At 31.5% G+C, this 27976-nt stretch overlaps 1 protein-coding gene and 2 pseudogenes across 1 annotated transcript; 2 read left to right on the forward strand and 1 right to left on the reverse strand.

The window, feature by feature from the left end:
* Positions 1-19: 19 nt before the first annotated feature.
* On the forward strand, positions 20-27976 carry LOC128182087 (uncharacterized). The gene is made up of 12 exons (XM_052850701.1): positions 20-689; positions 819-1106; positions 1293-1562; positions 2526-2837; positions 2939-3220; positions 4796-5083; positions 18097-18141; positions 18307-18417; positions 18503-18715; positions 26231-26521; positions 26704-26811; positions 27924-27976. The coding sequence occupies exons 1-12, from the start codon at positions 125-127 to the stop codon at positions 27974-27976; spliced, it is 2826 nt and encodes a 941-aa protein (XP_052706661.1). The 5' UTR covers positions 20-124.
* LOC128179894 (putative nuclease HARBI1) lies at positions 8916-11675 on the forward strand (annotated as a pseudogene).
* On the reverse strand, positions 14662-16499 carry LOC128179899 (uncharacterized; annotated as a pseudogene).

Genomic DNA, 27976 nt, shown 5'->3' on the forward strand with positions numbered 1-27976 from the left:
TTTTTTACTTATAGAGAAAAATCAGTAACAATAAAACTTAGGATTCAAATGAAGAAGACGACAGTTTTAACAAAGCAAGGATTTGAAATAACAGGCTATATGAATTAAGCTTACTCATTGAATAATGACATCGACGACTCTTTCACAGACACAATTGAATTTTGCGCGTTTTTCAATTGTTAGCATTGATATCAATAAACTTACTCTCCAAGACATTTTGACCATATTTATACAGCCTATAGATCTAGACCAAGAGATACAAAATTGCGATCCTTTAGTTAAAGGCAAATACAAACTTAATCCAGATCAAAGGAATACGTGTTGCAATCCTCCCGATTACAGCAAGTTTGATATTACTTTGCTGTACAGACTAATCAGAAATCTTTGCCCTTCACTTGAACCAACAAACAAGTGGGGAAACAAACCAGCAAGTAACGACTTGGAAGTTGGAGACGACATCGAACGAATCAGGTATCTCAGAAACTCAATCGTTGCACACTCTGCATCGGCAGAAATATCCGACGACAAATTCAAGGACCTCTGGAGTGATGTAAAATGTATTATCCAACGGTGTCAACAATATACATCAAGCAATGGATGTACAACTGACTACAATAAAATGTTACAAGATTTAGAGAGGAAAACGTTTACTTTTGATGAGTATACTTTTCGGAAAGGATGTTCCGGAGGTAAATATTACAGTTTACATTCTTTTATGTCAAACATGAATACACATAAAAATAACGCGGTTAAAACAAATTCTAACTTGAAATAACAATTGATGATTTTTTTTTTGATTTTTTTTTTTTTGGTTTTAGCAATTTGTGTATTTGGAGAACCAGAAATATTTTGTGGAAAAACAGCTTGCTTTGAAGCTGAAATTACACTAGAAGACGATGTCTTTTTACCAGTCAGCTGGGATAGAGTAGACGGAATGCTTAGTAAACAATTAGACGTAACAGATGAGAAGTATAGGGGAAGTGACAATAGACGGCTCCTTATCCACAACGTTTGTAAAGATGATGAAGCAGGATACCAAGCTGTTCTCTCAAGAAATTACGATGTCAAAATATTAAGCAACAAAGTTTATCTCCGTCCAAAGGGAGGTATTTACAAAAGAAAATGTGTTCAGTGATCCCTATTTATGCGATGTAGTAAAAAACAATTACAGTTAAAATTTACAAACGTTTGAGGTTTTAACTCTTTTTTTAAGTATTGATGGAACAGTTTATCTTGAATATCTTGTACTCCATAAAAAATCCATCACTTTTTTGTATTTTTCTTTCGCTTAGACCTTCCATGTTTAGAGGATTTGAATGCTACTTCAAAGGAAGGAAAAATATACATTCACTATGTGTTTAAAGTCTCTGAAAACTCACCCATCAAGGATATAAGATGGACAAAAAATAATTCGGAGCTTCAAGTGCCATGCGACAAATATCGTGGAGGAGAAAAAGCGGACAGTTGTTTTACAATTTTAATGGCAGGTGAAGATGACATGGGATTATATACATGTACAGTTTGGAATGCTGTTGGATCCGTTTCAAAAAACATAAAGTTAGGTACGACATCATTGGCGAAATATATCTTTCATTTTATATTTATAAAATTTTGACGAAATTTGTTTTTAAAATAAAGTTGGTTAGATGACTCAGAATTTCTTATAACAGTGTAGCTTTGAAAATATCTAATAGCATTAAAAGCATTATTTTTACCATTGATCGCAATTTTTTGATTGAAAGTTATGATATTGCAACTGTCAAATGTTAACCAGAACTGTGTTTTTGTCATTCATACTGAATCATATTGCGAGGTAATTATTTTATATAAAAAAAACCTGATAAAATACGGGAAAGTAAAACACTGACAACCCTCAAACATTACATGTATTTTTATCACATGTATGTGTATATATGTACATAATTTTTAGCCGGGCTCTGCTGAAAGCAGACTCCTGGCTATAGGCAGGCAAATCGCCAATGTTACTATAAATAGCACAAATAAACAAAAAACCAAACAGCGTCAAGGTAAAGCTTCCGCTATACCAAATAGTTACACAAAGAGTCACGTTTTGTCAAAAGTGTTGGCATTTTGTTTCTTTTTTTTTAAATTTTGAATGAATTGTCTATCTTTTTTAGTTTTCTTATTAATAACGTGTTTTTAAAACATTACTATGCATTTTGGACACACACAATGCGCATGAATTTCCATGAACTACTTTGCTGCGCGATGAAGAAACGGGGATTGAATATATAATGCTTGTTGCAAAATTCAAGGCAGCAACTGTTAAACTGTTTAACTTCTACTAGACAGACATTTTTTGTGTTTATAGCCGCTTACAAAATTTGGTCGCTCTCTGATGCTTTGCATCATTAAAAGCATGAGAGAGAGAGAGAAATAGAGAGAGAGAGAGAGAGAGAGAGAGAGAGAGAGAGAGAGAGATTTTCAGTCTTTACTACACACTATGCATAAAGACACACCAAAAGAGCCCGGCTTTCAGTACTTCAGTACTTTGATTTTTATAGGCATACCAAGTGCAGATATAGTATCAACATCGAACTCGAAGGTTGTTTGCGGATCAGATACTACATTCGACTGCACTGTATCTGGAAACCCTTCTCCTGATGAAGTGAAATGGCAACATAGTCCTGACGGAAAAAAAATTATTGATCTTGATACTGATACGGATAAATATTTACGAAGCAGAAGTGATAAATGTTCACATTCTCTCCTTGTACGGAAGGCTACTTTGAAACAACAAGGATACTACCAAGTCGTTGTATCAAATAGCATTGGAAAGTGCACAAGCAACAAACTTTTCTTACAAGTTACAGGAAGTATGTTTATTTACTTTTTAAATGATAAGTTATCAATCTAAAGACTGCTAAATTAGAAATATTATTTTAGATGAAGTATTATTTTTCAAAATCTCTTTTAGGTAAGCCAAATTTATCTGAAGTGACATGCTCTTTACATGGCAACTCAGTGAAACTGAAATGTGATGTATTCCTATATGACGAATCACCTCCACTCAACTATGTTTATTGGACTAAGGGCGTTGAACATAAAGTCATTGCAACAAACGATGAAAAATATTCGGGGGCGGACATAAAAGACCCGTCACTGACTATTTATAACGTGAATAATGATGATGCTGGCGAGTACCAACTTATTGCTGCCAACCCTGTTGGTGAGACGTGCAGCACAGTAATATTACTAGGTAACAATTATATAATAACTCCTCTAAATGTCTAAAAAAAGAAATGAAGCTACGATTGGGTTTGTTTAATCCATTTTAATAGGAAATGTCTCAATCTAAAATACACTATTTATCGAATATCATTTTTTTCCCTGGAAGACGTATGCTCAAATAGCAGTATGTAAAATAACACTTTTATCTTATCGTTTTTGAAACAAAAATAGCTTACATAACTACGAGATCCATACTACATGTGTTTTAAACGTTTTGATTTTAAATACGAATTGGCTTTATATGTATACATCTCGTATTTGTTTTTTTCTTTATAAGAACGAATGAAGATTACAAATTACATCAAATGTATATGAATCACTTGATATTTTTAGGGTTTAATTTCTTATTCTATTGTTACAATGATAATTAAATATAAAATTGATCTAAAAGAGAACAACTTTGCAAAATGTAACAGCTAAATGAGGTACAAATGTTAACTCAGATCATCAGATAATACCAGTAAAAATTAAAGTCTAAATGGCAACGAATTCAACAGCAAAAATATGGGGTTTATTTTCTGTGAGCAAGCACCCATAATCAATTTGTCAACCCTGAATTGATTAACACTTCATTTATGAAATACTTTGCCAAAACGAAAAGATGATAATGGTATTTTTTGATAAATCATCACAAATCAAAATCTCAAGAAGCACAACAATAAGTTCCTATCTTGAAAACAGTACGGGGAGTGCCTTATGATTTAGGCCCGAATGTTTCCATTAAGTTAATAATGGGTAAGAGTTTGATTAAAAAGAAAAAAAAAGAAAAATAAGGAAATTATAAAATAGTTATTTACAAATAAAAGGCAAAAGGGAGACTGATAACTGAAAGAGGCGCCGTTGACAGATTTGATGAAATTACTATTTGGGTTTCAGGTGATGTAAGGCTATGAAACGTTCATTTTAGGGAAGTCCATTTGTTTGTTCATGCCATCAGGTCTGAATGAATTGAATATGTGCATCCATAACTTTTCTTTGCTTTTCCTCTCCGCGTCTGTCCAATGAGGATAATGGTCAAAAACCAATACTGTCATGTCTTCCCATTTGAAAGAAGAAGTGATTAGAGTAATTTATAGCTGATGTAGATCGATTAACAAAATAATTAGTTACATGTATAAGCTGACAAGTATAATAAGGTTCATTATATCCTTATCAATGTAACCTTTATTTTTTAATCATTAATTAGCCAATTAAGCAAGCTCTGCTCATCTAGATTGTATGTATATATAATTATATATGTTTTGTACCCCATTTATTTGGTGATGAGAGAATAAAAAAATGAATTTTATTAAATCTTTGGCCAGTGACAACGATATCTATATGTATATACATGCATGTAGATAAAGCAATATCGAAATATTTGAATCTAAACTTACCTAGTTTTTTTTAAGAAACTGAACGAAGTCTTTATTATCTACAACAACGATCTCATTTGACTAGGGTTACTAGTCAAATTGTCATTTTATCATATTAACGTGTTCAACGTTAACGAATTATCAATTGAATATTTCACATTGTCCCCAATTAACAATTATTTCACTAGGTGTTCCAGAGGTTCTTTTGAAGGAATGTATCAAAAAAGAGGATGGTAGCTTGCAGTTCACGATGACAATAAAATCGGTACCAGTTCCGCATTCTGTGAAATGGACTATTAAGGAAAAAAATACCGACACTTTTGAACCCATTAATGTCAGTGCTGCAGAGTATATAGGGACATCAAATACTTTCCCTCACCCTGTGTTGGTTATAAAACAATTAGAAAAACTCGATAATTGCGTCTTCGAAATAGAGGTTAAAAATCGAATTGGAGAGAACAAACGGGAGATTTCAGGTAATACGGTTTTGGTTTTTTTAAATATACGTTTTATAATTGTTTACATTTTTACTCCACCGCATGTGCCATACTATTAATGTTATATAAATAGGCAATTATCGGGAAGATATTTGTTTGCATCGTCAATCATTATTCGTAAATTTTAAAGTAGCTCAAAAAAGCGACACCAAACAGACACTTAAAAAGGCGACATGTTTCAGCGAAAATCTGTTTTAAAATGCACGCAAATCATGGAACTAAACATTATTTAACATGATTTTGCGAAAAAGTTATTTAATTATTAATTTTCAATACAACGTATAGTTTTAATGAATATTTTTTTGTTTTTTGTTTTACGTACGTGAAATACAGTAATCAATTTTCCATATAATTAGTACGAATACGGATATAGCGAATTCTTGGAAATAGCGAAGTATTTTTTAATCCCCGGTAAAATTCTTAACAAATCTTTGCAAAAATTTACGGTTAAAACAAATTCGGATATAACAAATTTACGGATATAGCGAACTCATTTTGAGTCTTATAGTCTTTTATAGAAGTGAATAATAACGAATTTTAACACTTGTATAATGAATTTCTTTACAGTTAAAAAAGTTTGCACAACCATTTTACATAAAAGGTTGAATGAATGTGAACCTGACAAAAACAAGTTTATTGCGCAAAGCGAACTGTCGTCTGGCGATGAGATGTCGTATTTCCATAGCGACATTTTATTTGCGTAATTAACTTCCATAAAGTATCATTTATATCAACATTAGTATCAAAACATTTTTTTTGTTTTACGTACGTGTAATATAGTAATTAATTTTCCATATAATTAGTACGAATACGGATATAGCGAATTCTTGGAAATAGCGAAGTGTTTTTGAATCCCCGGTAAAATTCTTAACTAATCTTTGCAAAAATTTACGGTTAAAACAAATTCGGATATAACGAATTTACGGATATAGCGAACTCATTTTGAGTCTTATAGTCTTATATTGAAGTGAATAATAACGAATTTTAACACTTTTATAATGAATTTCTTTACAGTTAAAAAAGTTTGCACAACCATTTTACATAAAAGGATGAATGAATGTGAACCTGACAAAAACAAGTTTATTGCGCAAAGCGAACTGTCGTCTGGCGATGAGATGTCGTATTTCCACAGCGACAGTTTATTTGCGTAATTAACTTCCATAAAGTATCATTTATATCAACATTAATATCAAAACGATTAACAAACTTAAAATTAGCGACAAACTTGCGCCGATTTCCGGTTATTTCCCAAATCTCGATATAAACAACAAGTCGGAATGGCAAAAACTGATTGATATTATTAGTGTACGACGAATATTGCAAACACAAACCGATGTCGGGTGTCATAAAAAGGGAGTGAAAAAAAGGACGAGACAATACACCAGTTCCCTGTGATCTAAAGCTGTCATTTGCGAGCATTAAGCATGGTAGGTGTGTTATCATGACATGTGCTATTGCATTATGTTAACGTTACAGATTATTATGCTCGTATATTATCGACGTGAAAAAATATCGCCTAGCCTATATCAAGAATAGCTAAACAATAATCCTAATTTGTTCAAAAATGAAAAAAAAAATATTCATTGTTAATTTAGTCAGTGTTTGTATATAAAATAATCACAATTTTAGTTCGAATTTTCTCAAATAAAATTAACCATGATCAATGGTAAGGTTAAGCAGGCGTATATACACATCTGTTAGCGTAGAGGGCCCTGAGCTAACTCTAGCATATGGCAAGCTTATTTACCAACAATTACTCACAAAGTGATTTTAGTGTAACACTTACATGCACATCAGCTTGAACAGTATATGTGTAAGGAAATAGGATTTATGTTTGTATTGATAATTTTTTAGCACATATAGTTCCCAACATTTAGAATTAATCTTTTATTCACTATCAATAACTGATAATGTTTATTCTCTGTACTGTGAAACCATTTGAACAGCTGACTGATATTCACCTCTTTTGAATTGTAAAAGCAAAGTGCAGTTGAGGAAAAATTAGTATATCATCATACTATCATATCGGTTGATATACATTGTAATTGCTCACATCATATTTAGAGTTCATGTGATGTGTTCATTATTGTTACAAATTCTTATTATTTTTTAAATCATGAAAACATAAGATTTCTAAATACACACAGTCATATAAGATTTGAAATTGTCAAGTTAAGTAACATTAATTTAAATTTTGAAGATTACAATCAAATGTTGACAAGTTTCACCTGGTATCAATTTTTTAGGTAAAATTACCCATTTATATAAGGCTCTGTCTGTCTATGTTGCGTACACTTTCATAATATGCCTATATGGATTTTCATTCTCTACACGTAGCTTCTTAAAATCATCCTTTCATATGAGTCCTTCTTATATGTTAAAAGTAATTGTAACAGTAATATCATTTTGTTTTTTTATACCGATTTTTCAAACCTCCAAGATATGGAAACATCATTGGTATGTGTTAACGAGGTCATTCCTAATACAAGACACAATGCGGAAAAAATATAAAAAGTAAAGAACTGAAACCATGAGTGATGAAGAGAAGTGCTGATAATCAGATTATTGTTTCTCTTTTGTTCATCCTGATAAAGCCTTTCCAGATTGATGGCTTGGATCATTTATTGGCAATTTAAGGATGACAATATTTATTTAAACATTTATGATATAATATTAAGACAATTATTAAGCAACACAACATACATGTATCTTGATATATTAAGCTCGACCAAACCAGTGATAATCTACCATTAATGATTTACTACATTTACTTGGATCTGAAAACCATTTCTTAAACTCCAAAAGTTATGAATTATGTGGTCATAAAATGCATACAATTAGGAATTATTATTGTAAAAGATTATATATTATGATACATGCATATATGCTATAAGAAATACAATTGATAGATATCCACAGTTGTTAAAACTGACCAAGTGCAGTAATGAAGTTTGTGATGGATACTGTTTACTGTTCATGTGGAGAAACTGATTTTTAAAATATATGTCTTATGTTTATAATTATGTTTAATTTTGTGATGGCACAGTATATCAAATAATCCTTTCTATCTATCAGTGTCTTTCTGTCCATCCATTAATCAGTCTGAAGTCTATTTTATTTTATAACAGTCAACGTATAATTTTTTATGAAACCTGTAATTTATTTGGTTTAATTGTATTTTAAATCTCTCAACAAAGGCTTAATAAAAGTTGTGTGTATTAAAGTTTCCTTGCATGTTTTTCTTTTTTTTTCAGAGACCAGAAATTCTTGATTATATCAGATGCACAACTTTGACACTCAGTTGGTTAATTGCCTTTAAAATAAACTCTTTAATATAAATTTGAAGTGAAAAAAATGTCAAATCAAAGAATCCTCTTTAATATGTTTGGTTTTTAGAAATACAACCATTTATGGCAGTATTGACTTTCATGAGGCGTGCAGTGGAAATTCGAATGTTCAGCCTTTCTTTATTCAATGTCTGTAGTATTTGCAACACAACTCAATCATTTTTTTTCTGCAAGAACTTATGCAAGTTCACAGTATAACTAGTTGAAAGAAATTTCCATTTAAACTGAATTTTACGTCTTTTCTAACAGATGAGTAGGGTTTGTAGCATCTATTTTAATAGAGGTCAGAGGAAATTCAGACGTTATTATTTTTTTTTTCTAATTCACCAACATACCAATTATTCATTATCAATTTGTTGCTTTTTATCATTTTTTCAAAATAACATTAAAAAAGAGCCTTAATATACGAAACAGTATTTTTTGCAATTTTTCTAGCTCTGGCTCCTGGATCATGAAACTGTCTTAAATCTTAAGTCAAACTTAAGTTAATAAATTTGCACTCAAATTAAGATTGTTCTTAAAGTGGATCACAAAAAAATGACTTAGGGTTAAGTCTGAAATATTGTTTTAAATCTTAAGACTGCTATTAGGCAGACTTAAGTATAATAACGATTGTTACTAAGTAACTTCAACATGGCGGCACTTGTTAGATTTTTAAGAAGAAATGATCAGAGAAGGCGGCTCCCTCGTCCTCGTGTGTTTCGAGACCGTCCATTAGATTAGACCAATCCACATTTTGCAAAAGTTGTTCCCCTTTGCGGGGTCAACCGAAAGGTCAAAAGGGAAAAAGCAACTTTTCCCTTCTTTAAGCAACTAAATATTTGGGCGTCCTATGAATAAATCTCTTGGAATTTGATTTATTCCTTTCATGTGTGGGTTGCCCCAACTTGGGGCAATTAAAATTCACAGCGGAAACGAATTTTTAATGTCAAATGACGACGTCACAACCCTCTAAACTACAAAGGCTACTTTGGGAAATATATGGGTTTTCCCCAAAGATGTCGGCCAAGGGACATAACTTTTGTAAAGTGTAGATTGGTCTATTGCGGACAGACGACAAACTCGTTGAGAGGTAACGTGTTCGTCGACCCACTATAATATATATCTGTGATATGATTGCCGACACGGTGAGTCATGGAACGTGGAGGTCCATGGCTCTTCCACCAATGCTTCAACTTTTGGTGTTCCTGAGGTTTGTGGCGACTGGGGCTTTCCACCAGCTCGGTGGAGATGCCGTGTATGTGTCAAAGGCCTGGGCTGGACGATGTATCCGGAGAGTTAGCTCGGCCATCGCCATACTGCCGGAAGATTCATCCGCTTTCCGACGGGTCAGGAGGCATTAAACGTGAAAAGGAAGTTCCATACCATCGCAGGTAAGAATTCTCCCGACTTCCTCAACGATCCACTGTAAATAAGATGTGACCGTCACATCGTAGACAAACAATAGCGCCCCCTTTCGATAAGGTCCATACCTTTCAGCCCATAGGCATTTCGGTCCATACTTAACGTCCCAGCCTTTTTTTTTTAAAGATTTTAATGTAAGCGTTTTAAAAAATCAATCCTATAAAAATATTTTATATTTTTTTATCAACCATATTATTTGTAAGCATATTATAGATGTGTGTGCATAATTTTTTCTTCAATGGAGTGGAAAAGGGGGGGGGGGGTAAACAGCAAAAATATCTTTCGGATCATCTTTTGTCTTTTGTTCAAATTAAACGTATCATATGTGCCAAATAGATGCATACATATAGTTGCAATCTTAGGAAATATAATAAATGACTACTAATCAGAAATTTAAGTTCTAATACTGGTATTTACAATGATTTTTTGAAATATTGTAGGATTTCCAAATGTGCTAGGTTGTGTGGATGGCACATTCATCAGGATTCAAACGCCCACTGAAAATGAGCCGGATTATGTCAATAGAAAGGGATACCACTCCCTAAATGCCATGGTAAATGTTAATTCTGGTTCCAGGCATTAAATTTAAAATGATTATATATTGATGAAAATACAAGACCACTAACCAGTGACATATATGTCTATTTTGATGATAAGTGTATTGATCTCTCTTTTTGCTTTGGACAACATATGACAAATCAGGTGCTAAATTATAATTCAAATCCATAGGACAAGGCTAAATATAGGCTGTGTTGGCTACCTTATCATACTCAATAACTTATACTGAATAAAATTGTTTAGAAATGGAATAAAAACAAATCAGTATTTGATTTTGTTTTCAGATGACATGTGACACCAATTTTTTGGTAACCACCTGTGTGGCAAAATGGCCAGGATCTTGTCATGACTTAAGGGTCTTCAGAGAGAGTACTTTATGCCATCAGTTTGAAAATGGTAGGTGCCTAAACATAAATAATATTATAATACCTCAGTGTATCCCATATAACAAGTTTCATATAGGAGGGGTTATAATGTTTTGACCCATTCTAGCTAGTCCAGCTTTAATATCAGTCAAACACTCAATGTCAGCTAGTCCTCATGCAGTTCTTTTTGTCAAATTGCTTGACAGCTTTCAGAAATCTTTGTAGTTATTCAAAATTAAATACAAATGTATATTTCATGTATATGTGCTTAATTAAAGGAAGTTTTGATGTGCATGATGACCAAAATGACTTAATTACATAACCAACATGCAGCAGAGAGATATATTATATATATAATTAACTTCCTCACAAGTCACAACATAATCATTCTTGGATTTGATTGATGAAATTGTGGCATGATGAATAAAAAGCTTAAACCAAGCATGCAGTACATGTTTTATGAAATTTTTGTTAGTTTAATTTGATATTCAAATAATTTCAGGTCAGCATGATAGATTACTCCTGGGTGACGTCGGATATCCCTGCAGGACATACCTGATGACCCCATTCAACACCACCAACAATATGAGGTATCGGGAGAGGTACAACACAGCCTTATGCCGTACCTGCGTACTCATAGAGCAAACATACGGAATTCTCAAGAGGAGGTTCCCCTGTTTAGCAGTTGGGTTGGGGACAGACCCAGGTAGAGCCTGCCAGTATGTTGTCGCTTGTGTGGTTTTGCATTATGTCGGCATCCTGCGACAAGACATTGTAACTCTCAGTCTAGATGACCTGACAATAGCTGGACCAGACATCCAGAAGATAGGAGACCCAGCGAACAACAACGGCTTTGGTTACCGTGAGTTCATTGCCAGGCAATGTTTCGATCATTAATTTAACTACCAGTATTTCTGACTAAACATTTATCAGTGACAAATTAGATATAATTAATTAGTCTTATTTTCATTTTTAGTTTATTCCGAATTGAAAGATCTACACTCTCTCTGACCACTCCTCTCTCTCTTTACTCCTCTCTCTCTTTATACATGTACCCTTTCTCTATCTTCTCATTCTCTTAAATTTCATTATACTTTTTTCTGTTTATCTATAGTACTCTCTCTATCTACTCTTCTCTCTCAAACACACACACACTCTCTCTCTCTCTCTCTCTCTCTCTCTCTCTCTACCCCCTCTTTATCTACTCTTTCTCTCCAGCTCTCTCTCTCTCTCTCTCTCTCTCTCTCTCTCTCTCTCTCTTTACACTCTTTCTCTATCTATTCCCCTTTCTCCTAAATTTCTTTATACTTTTTCTCTTTATCTATTATACTCTCTGTTTACTCGATTTACTCTTCTCACTCTTGAATTCTCTTTCTCTCTCTCCCTCTCGCTCTCTCTATCGTTTCCATAACAATATAAATAAATCACCCATCTTCCTGTTTTTCAGTAATGTGAAAGCTGTAGAAATTAATTACTATCAGATCAATCATTGTGGTCATCCTCTAGCTGACTTTTACTGATGTTGTAAATTAATTATCACTTATGAGTTGTACTTGTCTTTTTTAAACATGTACATTATAACTTTCAATATCTTCATTTTTAATTTAATAATTAGTACTTGGTAATTTGATTCCATAAAAAACAGAAAATAAGAGAATTAATTGATAACAATGCTTGTAATTTATTGTATTAACATTGTGTCATTTAAATTTCATTTGAAAGCAAATGTATTGAAATGTAACATTGAATAATTTATACGTATACATGTATATAGTTCACAGTAATGTATATACGAGGGTTGTTCGGAAATTTTTGAGACAACTCGAATATTTGCTTTTCTAATTGACGAATTTTGGTGAAAATTGGCATAGACACCGAAGAAACGCCATCAAACAATAAAACAAAGTAATATTCAAAGAATATTTAATATTTTGTTTACGACAGTAGATAAACAAATCGGTGGTCGGGGTACCCGGCGCAGCCATGAATTTAACAACTTAAACATCTACTTTATAAGTGTCTGTAGAATTACAGTTAATGATAAAAGAAATCAAATTAAATATGTTCATTTTGCTTTTCTTTGCGACTAACTTTTGATTAAGTTTCACTGATGTTCGAGTTGAAATACGGATATGGTACACATATATTTATCAAACAATATAAATCCGACAACGACTTTACATTGAATTTTGACGTCAAGGCGGCGCATTGAAAACCGTCAAACCATTGGAAATCTTAGAAGAAAACCTTTTAAGGCCAATCAATTGCTTAAAAAAACTATACGATTACAAGACAAGGTATAAAGCTTCAGTTCATCACATTTTTTCACCGATTGTTTAACTAGAATTAGGCCAAAGGGATTAATTATCGAGTACTTTTGACACACTAACTGTTGTTAACAGTTCTAAAATATATATAAAAAAATGACAGAAGGAGACATTCACAGTAATTAGACTTTCGGGAAAAATAACTCGACTCATCCCCTAAAAATAACAAGAATGAGAGAAAATATAAATGAAAACATCTTAAAATGAAAATTAAAGATGAGAAATAAAGAATGATTCTTATTTTCGTTCGTTTGTAAGGTGTTTAAAACACAGGAGCACTAAGAAGCGTTAAAATGACGTTGCGAAAAGTTTGCGGTTTCGCCGGGTCACTGGACGAAGGCACGTTGGTCAGCTTACCAGGAATGATCTATTAGTGCCATTGGCAAGAAACTTTTCACATTGATAATCTCTATCCTGATTAACGTTATGGTGAAATTTCAAGGGTTTATCTGTTTTACTAAAAGAATAAGAGAAAATGTCTCAATAATTTCCGAACAACCCTCGTATATATATATATATATATATATATATATATATATATATATATATATATATATATATATATATATATATATATATATATATATCACAACAAATTAGTTTAATTATTGTATTAATCTGTTGAATTGTGGAATATTATACATGTCCTTAATAATCTATGAAGTTTAATCAAATTCAGTTTCAAGTTCATTTCTTCTCACAGGAAAAAACTTCTTTTTGTATGAACAATTACAAAAGTGTACATATAGGATTAGGAACTAATTTGACTTTTTATTGAAATCTTGTCTTATTTTCGAACTAAAGTGAATTAATTTACCCAAATTACATATACCGTAGGCTTTTTTTTACATTTTCAACATTAAAAATCTGCAAAAGTTTACACATAAAAGGTTTATTCTAGTAACAAGGCTTAATGTATTTTTGCGATTGACACAAATATAAGATATAATAGAACTAGATATCATTGAGATGGTGTCCATCTCAAAGGGCCCTGCTTTTAGAAGTATGAGCCTGATGGAGCAAAGGGGAAAGAATGTACATGTATGCTCCGGACAAGAAATGTCGGAAGGACAGATGGATGGATGGAAGGATAGATGGATGGACAAACGGACTGATCACTTATATAGGGCATCCGCTGAGCTGGGGCCTAATAAAATGCAATTCACCTTCAATAGAATAGAATATAAAAAAAATCTTCCTAATTCGTCTATCAAACAAATGAGAGAGAGAGAGAGAGAGAGAGAGAGAGAGAGAGAGGTAGATAATAAATGCCCCAACAGCATCTGGCCCTGCACATATATTTTAAAATAAAAAATAGGGAAATATCAGTAAGTCAATCAACATTAACTAAGGAACTGCATGAATCTTGAAGATTAAGTATCAATGGTATATAGGTAAATTAAATATACATGTAATTAAATTCAAAACGAGAAGTTCATAGCTCAAAGGAGAATTAAGTCAAATTGAACAGCTGAAATATTGATAAACAAAATGCTAAACTCGGGACATAAATATAAGTCAATACATATACAATATGCTTAAATTACCCTTAAAAATTAGATTTCATTTAAGAAATCTACATCAAAAAATGGGTCTCTCTCTTTGATCTTCAACAGAAGGTAATGTTTCTGAAGAAGAACTAGTTGCTGCTGATCTTTGATCAATTTTCTTCTCTCTCTGATGTTCTCAAGTTCTTCATGTAGCAGCGTCTCCGTTGTAATTTTCTGGGATGGTGGTGATGTCTAGTTGGTAGAGAGGGCAGACTGGATGCTGACGATGGCCCAGGTTGCTGATATACTGAGCTGGTAGGATGTTGTGTAGGACATTATACCGGGTGACAGTTGTGGTGTCAGACAAAGTAAACTAGCTGGCTATAAAAAACATAAAACATATGATACTGATTTATCCTTTTAGCTTTTCAGATTTGTACATTCTTTCCATAAATTTCAACCACTATCAGTCATAATCATGAAATGTGTGTGTGTGTGTGTGTGTGTGTGTGTGTGTGTGTGTGTGTGTGTGTCCTAAGGACCCTTGACTGGTGTATAAACAAATTAAACACAGTTATGAATCTGATGCATGTATCATCAATTATATATATTTACCACTTGCAGTGTCTATTCCACACGGAAGACCACATAAACTTGGTCTGCCTTCCAAGTTATCCAACAAAAGTTGTTCATTTAGGTTGGGAGAGGAGGGCTTCTTCCCATCCCAAGTCCTTAGATGCAAGATGGCGCTTCTCTTTTGTTTTGCTGCAATTAAGATCATAACAATTGATGCAATTTATTCATTTAAAACAATATAAAATAAACCTACCTAAGTAATGTTTGGATTATTTGATATAATTTAATCATTATTTTGTGTAAGCAATATCCTGTATAAATAATGTAAATAAAACTTTCAATTGAATTAAGCAAGATATACTAGTATTTTACCTTTCTGCTTGATGTTCTGATACTTTTTTTTAATATTTCTGGTACTGTTCTTTGAGAATTTACATTTCCGCTAAGAAAAAAGAGCAATTAATTTATCTTAAACATTCATACACTACATTTAACAGCAATTTTATGAAGAAAATATATTTATGCGAATCAAATCAATCTATTTCCCAAAATTAGGGGCCCTAATTTATTTATTCTTTATTCACATCTGGTTTAATAAATTAATTTACAGTCTTTATGTATGTATAAAAAAATATACATGTCAAATTACAAACAAATCTTAAATGATTTATCACAATGATGAGAAACTATTATATTTGAAATAAAAATTATGGCATAGTATGTTGTGAAGAAAAGTTAAGTTTATAAATCTTGATTTTAAAATCCTTCAAATAAATATCGTTTTGGGTTGCAAATTTTCTAATTGAAGTGCTACAGCCATATACTTATGCATATATCAATTTATATATGAATGGCATGAAAATTGACGAGTTATAAAATTATATGAGTTTGGCCATGTGAAAAAGCGATATACATGTATTTCTATTTATAGTCTAGGTTTTTCCCTTTGTGGACTTGCTATTGAAGTTATTTCCCTTTATAAAAGTGAAAGTGTGTAAACAAGTCTATATAACTGTCATGTCATCCAGTAGGAAACTATACTAATATTTGTTTGAAGTATCTTATAAATATGATTTTATAACTTTATAACGTATCTAATTTATTCGATATGCATGATGAGAAGGAAAACAAACTTACGCATTCAATAAATCCATAACCTCCTTCCAGGCGTTTGTCTTATCGATCGTGGTTCTCCCTGGCCCGTCCAGCTTCCCGAACAACAACTGTTCCCGCTTGGACATCTCCTCCACTAAAACTACCTCCTCCTTTGGGTCCCAGTTCATCTTCCGCTGTCGTTTTGTTTTATCGTTATCGCTAATGCTATCCATGATTATGATGCTGTTTACAATGCAGACGATAGGAATCTTCAAACAAAGAAGAGTTCCACTTTTAACAATTCGGTCGAAAAATCGCATGAGTTACTATGACGTCTAAGCTAACACAAATCTTAGCTAAGTTTTTTCTTAGATCATTTTGTGATCCACTTAAGTAAGCAATCTTAAGTAAGTCTAAATCTTAGATTTAAGACAAAATTCGACATTAAATATAAGGCAGTTTCATGATCCCGGAGCCTGGTCACGTAAAAAAAATGTCTCTTTTTTAGTGGTCAGAGGAAATCCAAGCTAGAAAGACAGATTGAATAAAAAGAATTCCAATAATCTTATTATCAGATAAAGAAAATATTCATTAATCTGTTTTAATTTGTTGGTAAGAAAAGTGTTCTAGTTAATTGTAAATATGTCTTTTATGACATTTTTAATTTGCATTTAAGTTTTTTTTTCTCGTTCTAATTATTTTGAACATTGGTAATTTTGAAGGTCGTTGTCAATGAAACGAACTCATTTACATACGTTTAAAATGTATTTTTGGACAAAAGCGAATTGATTAGAGTCTGTTAAAATATTTTTGTTCAATTGTTCAATTAGTTTCATGTCAGGTTTACATTTCCTTAATTAGCATTTTCATCCAATATTTCTATTATGTGTAATGACATCTTGGCTGTATTTCATTTTTTCTCCACTATTGCTTATTTTTTTAAAAAACAATTTGGTGCATGTAATTATTGGGAACGGGGGGGGGGGGGGGGGGTTGTGAATGTTTATTATTCAATTATATTAAAGAACACATTTTGGATGCACAATGTAAATTACAAACATATTGCTAGTTCTACTCATTTTTAGTACTTATAGTTTTTATGTATAAACATAAGACATGTAGCTGAACAACAAGTACAATTACACTGTAATATTTGTTTATATTTTATTCTTAGTCACATTTAACTGCTTCTTTACCAAGATCGACAGGTAAAACCCCCGCCCGGAATAAAGTTTAATAAACGTTAAAGGACCTAATACACGCATTATTAAAAAAGTTGGAAAGTCAAACATCTAATGGTTTTTTTCCTTAAATAAAACGTCCAATGGTTTTGAAACTGTCTAAATTAAAACTAAATTCCAGACATATTTTTTTTTTCAAACAAATCGTTACGCAGATTATAATTATTGTTTGTGTTTACTATCCGGTGTTGTAATAAAAACACGAATCTAAATAGTAAATGTAATGTTTACAAGAAAAAATGCTTTTAAAATGTTTGGAAGTTCTATATACTTACGTTTACTTTGTTATAAAATTAAAAACATTAAATAGTTTTTATATTGTTCAAATAATTACAATTACAAAACTCAACCTTTAGTTATGTAGGTCTTAAGCTGATATGGTGATCTTAGTAACTTTCATGATTTTCTATGCATTCAGTATCAAATATCATATCTTAAATGTTATTGTGAAAATCAAAATGAAAAAAAAATATGAAAACAGATTTGCCAGTTATTGCAAATGTTTAAAAACCCTGTTATGTTGTGGGTTTTTTTTTTCAAATAATAGTTTTATTTTCGAAACGACAACTATATTCATATGTTGTTTAAGGTAAAAATATTCAAGAAGAACAAATGAGAGAAAAGAAGACGCTCGGTAAGAATCACATTAAACACCTACTATACATTATTACTACAGCCAACTGATACTATTTCAAATTAATTTTGTTTTTTAATAGTTCTTTTTAATGAAAAACAACTCAATTTGCAACTTTTATGTTTCTTCCACGTTGGTTTTATAACTTTTATATGTCATTTATAGGAAAGTTTTATGCTGAAGGTGGAATTCGTATTCCGTTTAGCATTTGGCTCAGTGAATTGGCAGAGAAATTTCCTAAAGAAAAAAATGATCAACTTAAATTCCTCATTCAAAGTAAGTTTTTTTTTATTTTATTCTTGTCTGAAATCATAGAAAAAATGGCTGTAAACTTCTTGTAATTCATGTATTGTACATGCAGCATCTTACAATATTAAAGACGTCACAGAACTAGAGAAAGCAAAGAATGCACAAGATTGCTTCAAAATTCTTTTAAGAGAAAACATACTGAGTCCGACTGACGTTATTCCAATGCAGTTTTTGCTCAAAAGGACAAACTGTGAAGAACTAGAAAAGGAATGCATTGAATATGCAAAAGAGCGAAAGGCAATGCATTTTTACGAAAAACCACCAGGTAATATAGATGTACTGTACAATTAACTGATTAGTTAACTTTTTCTACTATGATTAAGATAACATATTTGTTTCGCATATGTTTTGTTATAAACAAAAACCTTTGTAGTTTTTGCTATCAATAAGTCAAAAGAATTGACTTTTTTTTCTTTGAATTATATATCTATTTTTAGGCTGCACATATTTCGAACGAGTATGTTTTAAAATGGCCGTTTTTAGTAAAAAGTAACGCCATAAAATTTATAACAAAAAAAATCTTCTTCATTAAAAATGTAAAATAAACATAATAATAAAGAAATAGTATAGGGATCATGTTTTGCCCACTCTGCAGATTCATTCTTTTTTTTACCATAAGTAGTATTGACCCCTGCACTAAATATGAAAATATATTTTTCATGGTAACGCTCCGGTGTAGTTGTCCAACAACATATCAAACATGACAATGGCTTCAGTCTAAAATTGGTGCAAAAAAACCATGTAATACAGTACCTTACGCTCAAAAATACATTGCCGGTTTTATATTTAGTAATATAATAAGGCTAAAGATGCTCTTTAAAATATATCTCAATATGTTTAAAGTAATTGAATGGCAACAATAAAATATCTCGGCATCATACAAAATATTTAGTATTTTAAGTCAAATTTCACTAATTCACCGAATATTTTCTTAGCAACACCATTACAATCATGTTTGATATGCTTAATATTGTTTAAAGTTTTTTGAGATTAGTTCTACACAAAAATACAGTTATCTATATTATGTACATATTAGAAACACATCAAATAAAACCTTTTGTTCCCAACAGGAATTGTAACGATGACAAAAATATGTACTGCACTAATTATGCAAAAATGAATATTTTGCTATGTTTATTCTATTTCCCTGTTAAGGTGTAGTTTTTATTAGGGTCTTCCGTTTTCAACGGAAGACCCTCTTGTTATTCTATTGTTTTTTTTAGGGTCTTCCGTCTTCAGCGGAAGACCCTTCTATTATTGTAATGTTTCTTTTTCACTTTTTTTTAAATTCTTTTTTTTTTCTTTACAATTTTTGTGCAGAAGATTTCTCGGAGATGGGTGGTCCGATTTTTGTCAAATTTTCAGCATCGATCTATTATCATCTAAACTTGATACGCTTTTTTTTATTTTGTAAAAATCACTTCCGGTTCGGACTTATCCGCCATTTTGTCATTTTTTAAAAAGTTCTTGTCCACACATTTTCTCAAAAACGAGCAAAGATAGGAAGCTGAAATTTTTAGGAATGATAGATAACATGAACATCTAGCCTCACGAGGAAAATCATTGTCCGGAAACTCCGAGTACGGAAGCTAGCTTGGGTCAAAATATAGGACACATTTTTGACGAATACTCCTTGTCCACACATTTCCTCAAAAACGAGCAAAGATAGAAAGCTGAAATATTCAGGAATGATAAATAACATGAACATCTAGCCTCACGAGGAAAATCATTTTCCGGAAACTCCGAGTACGGAAGCTAGCTGGGGTCAAAATATAGGACACATTTTTGACGAATACTCCTTGTCCACACATTTCCTCAAAAACGAGAAAAGAAAGGAAGCTGACATTTTCAGAAATGATAGATAACATGAACATCTAGCCTCACGAGGAAAATCATTGTCCGGAAATTCCGAGTACGGAAGCTAGCTGTGGTCAAAATATAGGACACATTTTTGACGAATACTCCTTGTCCACACATTTCCTCAAAAACGAGCAAAGATAGAAAGCTGAAATATTCAGGAATGATAAATAACATGAACATCTAGCCTCACGAGGAAAATCATTGTCCGGAAACTCCGAGTACGGAAGCTAGCTGGGGTCAAAATATAGGACACATTTTTGACGAATACTCCTTGTCCACACATTTCCTCAAAAACGAGAAAAGATAAGAAGCTGACATTTTCAGAAATGATAGATAACATGAACATCTAGCCTCACGAGGAAAATCATTGTCCGGAAATTCCGAGTACGGAAGCTAGCTGGGGTCAAAATATAGGACACGTTTTTTACGAATTCTCCTTGTCCACGCATTTCTTCAAAAACAAGCAAAGATAAGAAGCTGATATTTTCATAATTGATAGATGACATGAACATCTAGCCTCACGAGGAAAATCATTGTCCGGAAATTCCGAGTACGGAAGCTAAATTTTAAAACACAATGGATGTGTAATAATGACCTCAGACTAATTTTAAAACATATTATCTAAGTTGCACTTTAATTCTGCGTCTAATAAAATCGTTTTCAAAATGATGGGATGAAATTTAATTTTTTTGAAAATTTTAAATTTAATTAAATCGTAATAAAATGACCTCAGACTAATTTTAAAACATAATATCTAAGTTGCGCTTACAATTTTGTGTCCAATGAAGTCTTTCTCGAATAAATAAGATGAAATTTAATTTTTTTAAAAATTTTAAATTTAATTAAATCGTGTTAAAATGATCTCAGACTAATTTTAAAACATGATATCCAGGTTGCGCTTACAATTCTGCGTCTGATGACATCTTTTTCGAATTGATCGAACGAATTTTAAATTTTTTAAAAATTTTAAACTCATTTAAATCGCGTTAAAATGACCTCAGACTAATTTTAAAACATGATATCTAAGTTGTGCTTAGAATTCTGCGTCTAATGACATCCTTCTCGAATTGATTGGGTGAATTTAAAAATTTTCAAAAATGTTAATTTTATTTAAATCGCGTTAAATAACCTCAAACTAGTTTTGAAACATGATTACTAAGTTGCGCTTACAATTCTGCGTCTAATGACATATTTGTTGAATTGATTGGATGATTTTTTCAATTTTTTGAAAATTTTAAATTTAATTAAATCGTGTTTAAATTACCTCTGACTAATTTTTAAACATAATATCTAAGTTGCGCTTACAATTCTGCGTCTAATGACATCTTTCTCGAATTAATTAGATGAATTTTCAATTTTTTGAAAATTTTAAATTTAATTTAATCATGTTAAAATGAGCTGAGACTAAAGCTGAGACTAATTTAAAAACAAAATATTTAAGTTACGCTTCTTATTCTGTGTCTGATGACATCTTTTTTGAATTGATCGAATGAATTTTAAATTTTTTAAAAAATGTAAACTCATTTAAATCGCGTTAAAATGACCTCAGACTAATTTTAAAACATGATATCTAAGTTGTGCTTAAAATTCTGCGTCTGACGACATCCTTCTCGAATTGATTGGATGAATTTAAAAAATTTCAAAAATTTTAATTTTATTTAAATCGCGTTAAAATGACCTCAGACTAGTTTTGAAACATGATTACAAAGTTGCGCTTACAATTCTGCGTCTAATGACATCTTTTTTGAATTGATTGGATGGTTTTTAAATTTTTTGAAAATTTTAAATTTAATTAAATCGTGTTTAAATTACCTAAGACTAATTTTTAAACATAATATCTAAGTTGCGCTTACAATTCTGCGTCTGATGACATCTTTTTCGAATTGATCGAATGAATTTTAAATTTTTAAAAAAAATTAAACTCATTTAAATCGCGTTAAAATGACCTCAGACTAATTTTAAAACATGATATCTAAGCTGGGCTTAAAATTCTGCGTCTGACGACAACCTTCTCGAATTGATTGGATGAATTTAAAAAATTTCAAAAATTTTAATTTTATTTAAATCGCGTTAAAATGACCTCAGACTAGTTTTGAAACATGATTACGAAGTTGCGCTTACAATTCTGCGTCTAATGACATCCTTGTTGAATTGATTGGATGGTTTTTAAACTTTTTAAAAATTTTAAATTTAATTAAATCGTGTTTAAATTACCTCAGACTAATTTTTAAACATAATATCTAAGTTGCGCATAGAATTCTGCGTCTAATGACATCTTTCTCGTTATTATTATTTTTCTTTTTCTTTATTTTTCTGACTTTTTTAAAGCTTAATATCTCAAAAAGTTTTCAACAGATTTACAAAAAACTTTCAGGGATTATGTTGCATTATCGTGCCTCAAAGATGTTAAATTTTTAATTACAACGTCACTTCTGTTTTTACGTTACGTCAATTTTTAAATTTTAAAAAAGTGATTTTGTCCAGGGCGTTTTTCAAATATGCTTCAAGATAGAGACTTGGAATTTTCTGTGTTGAAGCTTTGATTGTTTTTATTTAGACATAAGGCTGGAATTTAGTTTCCGTCACTTCCGGTCCAAACTGGAAGTGTTTTAAAATTTTCGAATTTTCGAATTTTTCGTTTCAATTTCAAATGTTTATGAGGTTTGTAGAGTTGGTTATGCTGAATACGAAACTGAAATCCGTTTGAAAATCGGACGATGCGTTACAGAGATATCGGGGTTTAAAAATTGATTTTTCCGGAAATTTTGATCCGCGTCCTTGGTTTAAAAAATAGCGTTATGTACAAAGTAAAATTAACTCGTACCAAAAATAATTGCTAAGTCGTACCTGAACACATTCGGAATTTTTTTGTTCAGTCGTTCTTAAAATCGGAAAGGTTTTTGTTAAGTCGTACTTAAAATCATTCGTATTTTGTTAAGTCGTACCAGGAATAATTCGATTTTTTCCATCTTTTTATTTTAGTTACTCTTGTTATTGGTTTAAGAGCTCTGCTTCTTACAAGAACTTCCAACTTTACTTCCAACATTATCGGAAGACCTACTCGTTGCTTTGCAACGACATTTGCTCTAGTTTATTATTATTAGGGTCTTCCGTTTTCAACGGAAGACCCTCTTGTTATTCTATTGTTTTTTAGGGTCTTCCGTTTTCAACGGAAGACCCTCTTGTTATTCTATTGTTTTTTTTTATTATTATTATTCTTCTTGTTTTTCCTTCTGACTTCTTTTTTGCTTTATATCTCAAAAACTATTCAACCAATTTGCAAGAAATTTTCAGGGATTATTTTAATTTCTTGTCCCTTGAAGCCTTCAAACTTTTAGTCATTAAGTCACTTCCGGTTTCTAGTTACATCATTTTAAAAATTTTCAAAAAGTGATTTTGTCCAGCACTTTTCTCGTAAACGGTTGTTTATAAAGACTTGAAATTTTCTGTGATTGTAAATCTGCGGATTGACTTATGGCAAATGTACAGAAAAAATTATTTTGTTACTTCCGGTCGAAACCGGAAGTGAAACAAATTTTTCGAAAAAATGAATTTTCTGATCAAATCAAAAACGAATATGTGTTTTGTAGAGCTTATTAAGCTGAATCTAACACTGAAAGCCGTTTTAAAATCGGACGATGCATAACAGAGATATCGGGGTTTAAAAATTGATTTTTCCGGAAATTTTGATTCCGCTTCCTTGGTTTAAAAAATAGCGTAATATTCAAAGTAAAATTAACTCGTACCAAAAATAATTGTTAAGTCGTACTTGAACACATTCGGATTTTTTTTGTTAAGTCGTTCTTGAAATCGGAAATGTTTTTGTTAAGTCGTACTTAAAATCATTCGTATTTTGTTAAGTCGTACCAGGAATAATTCGATTTTTTCATCTTTTTATTTTCGTTACTCTTGTTGTTGGTTTAAGAGCTCTGCTTCTGACAGGAACTTCCAGCTTTACTTCTGACATTAACGGAAGACCCACTCGTTGCTTTGCAACGAGCTTTGCTCTAGTTTTTATTATTATTATTCTTCTTGTTTTTCCTTCTGACTTCTTTTTTGCTTTATATCTCAAAAACTATTCAACCAATTAGCAAGAAATTTTCAGGGATTATTTTAATTTTATGTCCCTTGAAGCCTTCAAACTTTTAGTCATTAAGTCACTTCCGGTTTCTAGTTACGTCATTTTAAAAATTTTCAAAAAGTGATTTTGTCCAGCACTTTTCTCGTAAACGGTTGTTTATAAAGACTTGAAATTTTCTGTGATTGTAAATCTGCGGTTTGACTTATGGCAAATGTACAGAAAAATTTATTTTGTCACTTCCGGTCGAACCCGGAAGTGAAACAATTTTTTCGAAAAAATGAATTTTCTGATCAAATCAAAAACGAATATGTGTTTTGTAGAGCTTATTAAGCTGAATCTAACACTGAAAGCCGTTTTAAAATCGGACGATGCATTACAGAGATATCGGGGTTTAAAAATTGATTTTTCCGGAAATTTTGATTCCGCTTCCTTGGTTTAAAAAATAGCCTAATATTCAGAGTAAAATTAACTCGTACCAAAAATAATTGTTAAGTCGTACTTAAACACATTCGGATTTTTTTTGTTAAGTCGTTCTTGAAATCGGAAATGTTTTTGTTAAGTCGTACTTAAAATCATTCGTATTTTGTTAAGTCGTACCAGGAATAATTCGATTTTTTCATCTTTTTATTTTCGTTACTCTTTTTGTTGGTTTTAGAGCTCTGCTTCTGACAGGAACTTCCAGCTTTACTTCTGACATTAACGGAAGACCCACTCGTTGCTTTGCAACGAGCTTTGCTCTAGTTATTCTTCTTGTTTTTCCTTCTGACTTCTTTTTTGCTTTATATCTCAAAAACTATTCAACCAATTTGCAAGAAATTTTCAGGGATTAATTTAATTTCTTGTCCCTTGAAGCCTTCAAACTTTTAGTCATTAAGTCACTTCCCGTTTCTAGTTACGTCATTTTAAAAATTTTCAAAAAGTGATTTTGTCCAGCACTTTTCTCGTAAACGGTTGTTTATAAAGACTTGAAATTTTCTGTGATTGTAAATCTGCGGATTGACTTATGGCAAATGTACAGAAAAAATTATTTTGTCACTTCCGGTCGAACCCGGAAGTGAAACAATTTTTTCGAAAAAATGAATTTTCTGATCAAATCTAAAACGAATATGTGTTTTGTAGAGCTTATTAAGCTGAATCTAACACTGAAAACCGTTTCAAAATCGGACGATGCATAACAGAGATATCGGGGTTTAAAAATGGATTTTTCCGGAAATTTTGATTCCGCTTCCTTAATTTAAAAAATAGCGTAATATTCAGAGTAAAATTAACTCGTACCAAAAATAATTGTTAAGTCGTACTTGAACACATTCGGATTTTTTTTGTTAAGTCGTTCTTGAAATCGGAAATGTTTTTGTTAAGTCGTACTTAAAATCATTCGTATTTTGTTAAGTCGTACCAGGAATAATTCGATTTTTTCATCTTTATATTTTCGTTAATCTTGTTGTTGGTTTAAGAGCTCTGCTTCTGACAGGAACTTCCAGCTTTACTTCTGACATTAACAAAAGACCCACTCGTTGCTTTGCAACGAGCTTTGCTCTAGTTACATGAAGACTTTGTCTATCGTATTGATTATTATCGCGAATCTTGCTTGTTTCAAAGATTTGTAAAATCATGGTTTTAGCAAAAATTAAATTAAATGTCACTTTTTCCTACCAGGTATTTTGTTACCAATTTTCTACTGTAACTTTAATAATAAGCTTTATTACCACAAAGGAACTTTGAACGTATAATATAAATAAAAAATATACAATACATTAGTTACCAATAACGCTAATAAAAAGTTATAAAATACAAACTTTTTTAAGGATTATATTGATACAGTTTTTTAATGATTGACAGAAAATGGATATCGAAACGTTCGTTTCCACGTGGTAAGATATCTACAACAATTTAGCACAGAAGATGAAACTAAAATTAGAGAAACCGTCTCTAGAATAGTTGGTTGTAGTATAGAAGACGTCCGTGTTAATGGATATCTCTACTCGTCCAGTTTTTTCATAGTCCTATCTATCAAAGAAATTTACATTGAGCGACTTTTTGATATGAAGCAACATGACAAAGAGCAACTAAGCACACTAGGCATCGACTATTTCAAAGATGACTTCAAAACTGTGCAATTGCACACAGCAGGTACATGTAAAATATATGTTATCTTTTAGTAAAGAGCTACAATGGTTTTGTCTTAGGTTTGGTTAGAATCAATACGAAAACAATGGTTATTAAACTCAAAATGATATTGATTTATAACAGAAAAAGAAAGAAAGAACAAACATTTTCACATTTGTTAAGATTAAATATTATTCATTGACAAGAAGTTAAGGACAAAGACAATGTTATGGTTGATCCAACAAAAAGTACGACTAAATCATCCAAAGAATACTGCTACGGTGACAACGGTGAGGATAAACTAAAACAAGCTGGTGAGTGTATTTCTATCATTATCATTGTTTCAAACTAAAATGACCAACATTGTATTCAAATTGATACACGTTATCATACAATTACTCGACATACACGACTGTATTGAATATTTGTAATAGATGTATAGATGGGAGTAATATAAAAGTATTTACTAAAATAATAAAATATCATAAATATTCATAAAATACTGGTTTATGTTGTTTGAGGAATATTTACTCATATAAACGGTAGGAGCAGTTTATTTTTTAAAGCGTCAACTCAATTGTAATTTAAAAATAATGAACGGGAACATTTTTATGTTTACTTATTAATTTAAGAACTCTGCTTCTTAGAGATACTTCTAGCTTTACTTTGGACTTTAACGGAAGACCCACTCATCGCTTTGGAACGCGCTCTGCTCTAGTTTACTTTAATTATTATCAATCAATAATTTGTTTTCATTTTCGTTCATAATACATATTATTGATTTTTAAAGCATTATTTGATTAATATAAACATATACATTAATTAAATTGTTTAAGGTAGTTTTAAGTGATATAATGAGCTTTTGTTATTATCTTTGTTTATCATTGATTTTAGAAAGAATAGTTGTTTTGGAAAAAACAATAGTGCCTTTACATGTGAAAGGTAAGCTTTTTAATCGTTACAACTAATTTTTTTAAGAATTGCGAACAAAAAATCCAGGTGAGAAGTACCATATACATGTATGCTGACACTGACAAAACTCTTAGGCCAGCTGGCAACGTGGTTGTGTAGATAAGGAAGCTGTACTCCAAATATGTAAATTCCAGGGTAGGGAGTTAATCGTGGTTGTGCAGTTTTAATGTACAGACGGTTGATAAATAGTTTTGTCTGTTGAGTAAATACTTACTGCATATATAGTGGGAAAACCCAGATAACTGTTTATATAATGTCAACATGTAGTTTATGATACTGGATCATATTATATTTTGTGCTGACTTCGTTATCACTTCACAATTAATTTAAGTCATCTTTCCCTGTACGTTTTAGGGTTTGCGTTGAAAAGAAAATATTGACATTTATAACAAGAAATAATTTTAAAAGTAATTCTGACACATTTTTTTAACCATTCATTAATCCCCGTTTCAAGATGAACTACTGGCACTCCTGACACAGCCAATTCGTCGAACAAGGAAGAACTGA

The sequence above is a fragment of the Crassostrea angulata genome, chromosome 4 (assembly GCF_025612915.1).
Source record: "Crassostrea angulata isolate pt1a10 chromosome 4, ASM2561291v2, whole genome shotgun sequence".
Classification (NCBI taxonomy): Eukaryota; Metazoa; Mollusca; class Bivalvia; order Ostreida; family Ostreidae; genus Magallana; species Magallana angulata.

What these genes read in the sequence shown, in the direction of transcription:
- LOC128182087 (XM_052850701.1), top strand. Translation starts at nt 125, where the DNA reads ATGACATCGACGACTCTTTCACAGACACAATTGAATTTTGCGCGTTTT. An exon ending in TTATCTCCGTCCAAAGGGAG is followed by an intron (nt 1,107 to 1,292) that starts GTATTTACAAAA and finishes TCTTTCGCTTAG; the next exon opens with ACCTTCCATGTTTAGAGGAT. An exon ending in TTTTTACGAAAAACCACCAG is followed by an intron (nt 18,716 to 26,230) that starts GTAATATAGATG and finishes AATGATTGACAG; the next exon opens with AAAATGGATATCGAAACGTT.